Source organism: Urtica dioica, chromosome 7, assembly GCF_054948205.1.
Source record: "Urtica dioica subsp. dioica isolate 48M chromosome 7, U.dioica_male_clone48M_v1_H2, whole genome shotgun sequence".
Lineage (NCBI taxonomy): Eukaryota > Viridiplantae > Streptophyta > Magnoliopsida > Rosales > Urticaceae > Urtica > Urtica dioica.
This window is the reverse complement of record NC_142762.1, coordinates 25,005,190-25,011,752: the sequence shown is the minus strand read 5'-3', so window position 1 is coordinate 25,011,752 and position 6,563 is coordinate 25,005,190. Positions and strand designations below refer to the sequence as shown.

Below are 6,563 nucleotides of genomic sequence, written 5' to 3'. Positions count from 1 at the left end.
ATATGTGTAACATTCTTTTTTTGTAAACTTCGTAAGTATATGATTTATAACTGAAGTATTTTGTATACTGTTATTCATTTAACAAATCATAGTTCTTAATAATATATATATGTTTAATTTATTAATAAAATATATAATAATTTTCGTTTGTTGTCATGTTCAATATACTTTTGAAATTTTTGGTATAAATGAATACCATCTGGTACCACTTATACATTTCTTTTACTTTTTGTTTTATTTTATTATTCAATTTGGGGGATTTTTTGTTATATATGATTTTAACTTCACAATCCTGTAAAACTATATTGCCGAAATTATGTATATAATTATAATTTCATAATAATAACTATAAAAGAGATATTAATTTTATCATAATATTATAATATAATATTTAAAATATAAAAAACTTGTATAAATATAATAGACATAAACTTTTAACATATATATTTCTTATTATGATCACTTTTAATAAATAGCTAAATATTTAATATGCATATATATATATATATAATATATATATATATATATATATATAAGTACAATGTGACTTTTAACTCTTCGCTGACTTACTTTGTGTCGAATGAATGATAAACAGGTGAATATACCGAAAGAAAAAAAAAATGAATGACTGATTGATTTGGAAGTAATGCATTTGAGATATAAAAGTTAATATATATCTTTAGATTGTTTGCAATATTATGGCACCGATAATCCATTACATAGATAATAAGGAGCTAATATTATTAGTTCTCCTCTTAATATTATGACAAGTGGTTGTTTGTGTGATGGACACGTGACTATTTGAATATGTTGTTTTTTTTATTGGTTTCTTTGACTTTCTTAGTCATTTTTTGTTTTCATGCTACTCTAGCTCTTCATATTCTGATTAAAATATATTCATTAAAAGGTTTCCACATCTTTTTTTTTTCATCACCGTTGTGTATGCGTGAAAAAGACCAACAACCATATATGACAGATATGAGTAGAAAACTTAGCAATTTGTAAATTTAGTTATTTGTCAAAACATTTTTTTGTTAATTTTTGGACATAATATAACATCACTAATTGACATGAATAATAATTGATAGCATTAATAATCATGAACAAGACTATTACATATTAAGTTATCCTTGGCTATAAATTATTATGTATATCTAAGTAATGAGTATGCATTAATTTTTCCTTACTAGATATATTATAAATGAGTATTTCTTACTCATTAGTAAATTACTAATTTTTATCCGATTCATGTATTTTGAAAAATGCCAAAAATCAATCATAATCATAAGAGTTTATAATCAGTGACGGAGCCAGGTGGGGGCCAGGGTGGGCCAATGCCCCCCCCCCGCTTCAATCTTTGAAAATTATTTTTTTAATCTCAAATTATACTTTTTTATAATTTTACCCCTAAATTTTACTATTAATTATGTTTTTGACCCAAATTTGTAGTTTTTTTTTCAATAATGCCCCTCCTAAAAAAATATTTCTCAAATTTTCCCCTCTTTGATTGAAATCCTGGCTCCGTCACTGTTTATAATAACCTTAATTTTGAAGTAATATTTTTTTCATCATTACATAGATAATAAGAGCTAAATGTATTACCTCTCGTCTTAATCCATCTATAACATAGTTAATAAAAATGTATGGTTTTTCAACTTTTCACCAGAGAACATCACGTGACTAAGTCACATGAAGACACGTGACACTTTTTTTTTTTCTTTTGTCTCTTTGTCATTTTGTGACGTATTTTTTTTTCCTTTTTTTCTCTCTTCTACCACGCGCGTGAGCGCGTGCCTTCAACTAGGATATATATATATATATATATATATATATATATATATATATATATATATATATCTCTTCATCCCAAAAGATCTGAGAGCATTATGATCTTCTCACAATCTCTCTATATATCTCTTCATCCTAAGATCATTCTCTAATGCACTTGTTCGTCACGTTCATTTGATCACAACTCATATCGTGTAATGGTATCATATCATATTCCACATTTCTGTTTGTAATATGATATGGAGATCTATTTTACCTTGTCTTGATCGAATCCACATCGATCATCTTTTTTCTGTTCCGATTATGGAATACTCATCATTTTGTAATTGCTTGATCAATTGAGTTCTTATTTATTTAAAAATTCTGAAAATCTTGGTATAGTCTTGATCTATCACTTATTAAATGGAGGCAATTATAGCTTTTTGAGATGATAGCTATACCGGTTAAAAATGGCTTTGTTGATGGATCAACACCAATGTCGATGGACCAAGATTGAAAAATAACTTGCATACCCGAACTCGACGGGGAGGAGACAAAGTTAACGAAAAATATAAACAAGAAGAAAATGAGAGACCGTCTGCGATCAGACATTGGTGGAGAAAGTTAGGATTAGTTGTTCTCAAATCTCTCCTCTTTTTTCCTCTGATTAAACTGTTTCAAATTATTTATTTATTATTATTATTATTTGTTTGATAAAGTGAATTAAAAGTGTTTTATCTTCTTGGTTTATAAAGGCAGATAAAAAAAAGGCAAATAAATAGGTTCCTCTTAGTAATCAATAAACTTAGCATTTTCAAACTTTGGGCTCTAACTAATAGGGTTTCGAAGTTTAAAAAAAATCCTCTCGTTCTCTCTCTCTCTCTCTGTAGTTTCTCAAGGTTACCAGTTTACCACTGTATCTCGCATTTTCAACACTTGCGCTCTGTTTTGTTGAGATATACAGAGAGATGTCGCGGATTCTGGTTCAGCCGATCGGGCAGAAGAGGCTAACGAACGTCGCGGTGGTGCGTCTGAAGAAGCGCGGTCTCCGCTTCGAGATCGCTTGCTACAAGAACAAGGTTCTTTCATGGCGGTCCTCTGTGTAAGCTCTCATCTATTCTATTCTTTTCTACTCTGTACACATACTCAGACGCATACACACAGATATATGTAGATTTCTAGGTCTGTTCCGTTTTCATAGAAGTATCGCATGCATATGCGATCAACAAGGATATAGTCGTCTCAAGAAATCAATTCACAGCTTTCGCAGAATGGGGGATTTGCTTTTGCACATAATTCTAAAAATTCGTGAATGTGATTTGTGCAGGGAAAAAGATTTGGACGAAGTTCTTCAGTCCCGAACAGTCTATTCGAATGTTTCTAAAGGAGTCTTGGCAAAGTCTAAAGATCTGATTGAGACTTTCGGGACAGATAATCAAGGCGAAATCTGTGTGGAGGTCAGTTCCGCTAGGCCTAATCTTGTTCCCTTTTTTTTCCCAGTGAATTTTGGTATGAGCTTTGTGTGTTTGTACGTGTCTTTAGATTTTGGATAAGGGCGAGCTTCAAGTCGCCGGGAAAGAGCGGGAGTCCCAATTGTCGAATCAGTTTCGAGACATTGCCACCATTGTTATGGAGAAAACATACAACCCCGAAACTCAACGCCCTTACACCATCAGTATGATCGAGCGGCTCATGCGTGACATTCACTTCGCTGTTGACCCCAATAGTAATTCCAAGAAGCAGGTAGACTAATCTTGATGTTTGAACCTTTGAGAAGTTTGATGAAAATCTTTTAGTTACGTACATTCCGAGAAGCAAGTAACTATACAAATTTTATGAGGCAGCCATTTGAAAGTATGTTTTCGTTTGATAGAGGTTTTAAGATAATTAAACTATCTCTCAAGGGATTTGATTCTTTGTTCAGTTGGAGTAAGTGGTAAGTGTGTGATGGGATTTTTTTTTAGTAGAATCATGTCGTTGGGTATCTATTTCTGCTTGAGCGGTGAATCACTTCAGAACTCGTAGCACCTCCTTATGAACAATTGCAAATTCCTTATGAATTTTATTTATAGGGCAAGTTGCATCGAAATAGTTCTTTATCACGTGGATATCTTTTCCTTTCAAATGTGGTAGAGTACAATATATCATTTATAAGTCGGATTGCTGTTTCCCCATTTAATAGCTAGATGTTTGAATTGTATTTCACCTCAACATTGGTCCATGATCACCATTTATGTGGTCGAGTACAATATTTGCAAAATTTTGTATCTTAGAATGGTACAATATGACACAAATTGTTGCCTTTTTTTAGGGATTCTGTTCATAAATCTTGTAAGGATTTTCATACACAATAATTGCGCTAAACTTATGATTGTCACAACCGAAGTGTTTTTTTTCTCTTCGTATTTTTACTGTTATATTTGATGATAAATATAATTTGTGGTGCACAATGTGATTTCTACATCTCTGGGCTCCCTAGAAAACTTTTCCAATTGTTACGTCTTTCTCAGTCAAGAATGCTGTATTTTGCAGGCACTTGAAGTCATCCACGAACTTCAGAAGCATTTTCCAATCAAACGCTCTCCGATGAGGTTGCGCCTTTCTGTTCCGGAACAGGCTAGCTCATCTCTCTTGGAAAAGCTTAACTCATGGAACGCAAAAATAGTTTCCAACGATCAACCAGGAAGTCAACACTCTACCGTATGTCTGACTTTACTATGCCTATTAGCAAAGACTATGAACCTGTTTGGGATTGTTAATATGTTATAAAACAGGAGTTAGTGCTTCTTGAAACCAATGTGTGCTTTGGCAATTATTTTCCAGAATCAGCTTTCACATTTAAAAACACCTTATATTCTCTTTCATATCAACAAACATTTCAACAAAATCACCACGAATCATGTTTTGTTTGTTTACTTTGTATATTTAGGTTTTAAGAACTATTTTCCAAGTTAAGAGTAGTGGTAGGCTAGAGCATAACGGTCAAATTTGGTTAACCTTGACAGAAAAAATGGTAACCAATTTTTTTTGGTGGAGGTTACCAGAAAGCCATTCTTTTATTTTTCTTCCCAGAATTGCTTGTTAAGTGTGTTTTTTTTTTTTTTTTATATATTTTTTTATGTATTTGTGATGATGAGGTTTTTCCCCCGATGTTCTTTGGGAGAATATTTTCGGATGTATTGGTTTTGGTTTATCCTTTCTAAGCTCTGCTTTCAGATCTTTTACGCTGTCTGATCTCATTCGCGACTGGCCTTGTGCCTGATTCTTACTAGTACAAGCTTTTTATTTTATTTTCAATTTATTTAGTTTCCTTAAAAAAAAAACAGCTAAAAATTCAATATTTTTGATATTTGAATAAGCATATTTTAATTATAAGTCAAACACACCATACCGTTTTTTAGTTATAATATAAGAGACTATATTTTGTGTTTTCGCGGTGCGTGATGCTGGATCGGTGTTGCAGATTTGCGAATTGGACCCTGGGTATTACCGTGAGTGTGAGGCTTTGGTGGTTGATCTTCAAGGGAGATTTGAGGTTCTCGCAATCTCGGTTTACTCGGAGGGAGACACCAATGTGGGCCAGTACGGCGATCACGAGTACGAGCCGCCCCGGATTGTGGCAAAGGAAACCATCACCGAGTCGGTGGCCACATTGAGCAATCAACTGGAACAACAGACGGTCTCTGCCACGGGCGAGGGAAAGCAGAACAAATGCAGTACCTGCAACGCGGTCTTGGCCGTTGACCCTAAGAAGTACCGCGAGCACTTCAAGACCGAGTGGCACAGACACAACATGAAACGCAAGACCCGCAATCTAGCCCCACTCTCCGAAGAAGACTGCCTCGATGATGTGGAAATGGCCGACTCTAAGTCCGATCTCAAAGACTATTCCTTCTAAACGTCTATTGGAAACAGGTGTCTCTGTGTGTGTGTTTTTTTGTTGCTGCTACTGCCAAATTTTGAGTATACCTGTTCTAAGATTCTGTAAAAAGGACTTATAAATATGCCTTACAGTATTACATTCAAGGTACAGTTTGAAAATATCCTATCTGTCTAGATCTATTAAATAAAGTTACATTGCCAAGTTTTCAATATTAGAATGCCACTTTGGACCTAAAAATGTAAACTATAACTAACAAATTTTGTAAAAAGTAAGATTTGTCTAAAATTAGTGAAATAGATAAAAGGATGATGAAAGCCGCAACTACTAAGAGTCTACAAGTAGATAAATTTATAATTACTTTATGCAATAAGATAAGTAGTTTATAGTACGATACATATATTTTGTCTTAGGTTGAGTTTTATTTATTTATTATGCTATCGTTAATTTTAATGTAGGGGGTTAAAAAACTGTATTTCTAAATCTCCCAATATTTCATCCGAAATTTATTATAATTTATATGGGTTAATGGTGGCATAAATACTTACTGTTTGAACATAATCATACTTATGTACCTAATCTTTTTTTTCGACGGCAATAATACCGAACGTTAAGGTTTTGTGATTCCGTCACTACCTCCACCGTTAACTTTCAAAATGATGTCCACGTGGCATCATCATGTTTAGTTTGCATATTTTGCATTAAAAAAGAGAGTAAAATGTATATAACTTTAGAAGAAAAAAAAATACGTTATAATTTTGTAAAAGCAAAAGGAAAGAAGTAAAATGCCCAATTTCATCTGAAAGCCTGCTCGATCCTCGAGGCCGTGGCGGACCTTAATAACAACAACAACAACGGTTCTTCCTTTACTTTCTCGGAGGAACAGTACAGCAAGACCTACAACAACTTGGGAGGA

At 33.2% G+C, this 6,563-nt stretch overlaps 1 protein-coding gene across 1 annotated transcript; it reads left to right on the top strand.

Annotated features, from left to right (window-relative positions):
• Nucleotides 1-2,580: 2,580 nt before the first annotated feature.
• On the top strand, nucleotides 2,581-5,810 carry LOC149390515 (sequence-specific DNA binding transcription factor). The gene is made up of 5 exons (XM_089621260.1): nucleotides 2,581-2,869; nucleotides 3,095-3,224; nucleotides 3,310-3,510; nucleotides 4,300-4,467; nucleotides 5,231-5,810. Exons 1-5 carry the CDS (start codon nucleotides 2,736-2,738, stop codon nucleotides 5,663-5,665), a joined length of 1,068 nt encoding a protein of 355 aa, XP_089477386.1. The 5' UTR covers nucleotides 2,581-2,735; the 3' UTR covers nucleotides 5,666-5,810.
• The last annotated feature ends 753 nt before the right edge of the window (nucleotides 5,811-6,563 follow it).

Excerpts from the sequence above, each read along its gene's own strand:
- LOC149390515 (XM_089621260.1), top strand. The coding sequence starts at position 2,736 with ATGTCGCGGATTCTGGTTCAGCCGATCGGGCAGAAGAGGCTAACGAAC. Across the intron at positions 3,511-4,299 it reads ATAGTAATTCCAAGAAGCAG|GCACTTGAAGTCATCCACGA; the intron begins GTAGACTAATCT and ends TGTATTTTGCAG. Across the intron at positions 4,468-5,230 it reads CAGGAAGTCAACACTCTACC|ATTTGCGAATTGGACCCTGG; the intron begins GTATGTCTGACT and ends TCGGTGTTGCAG.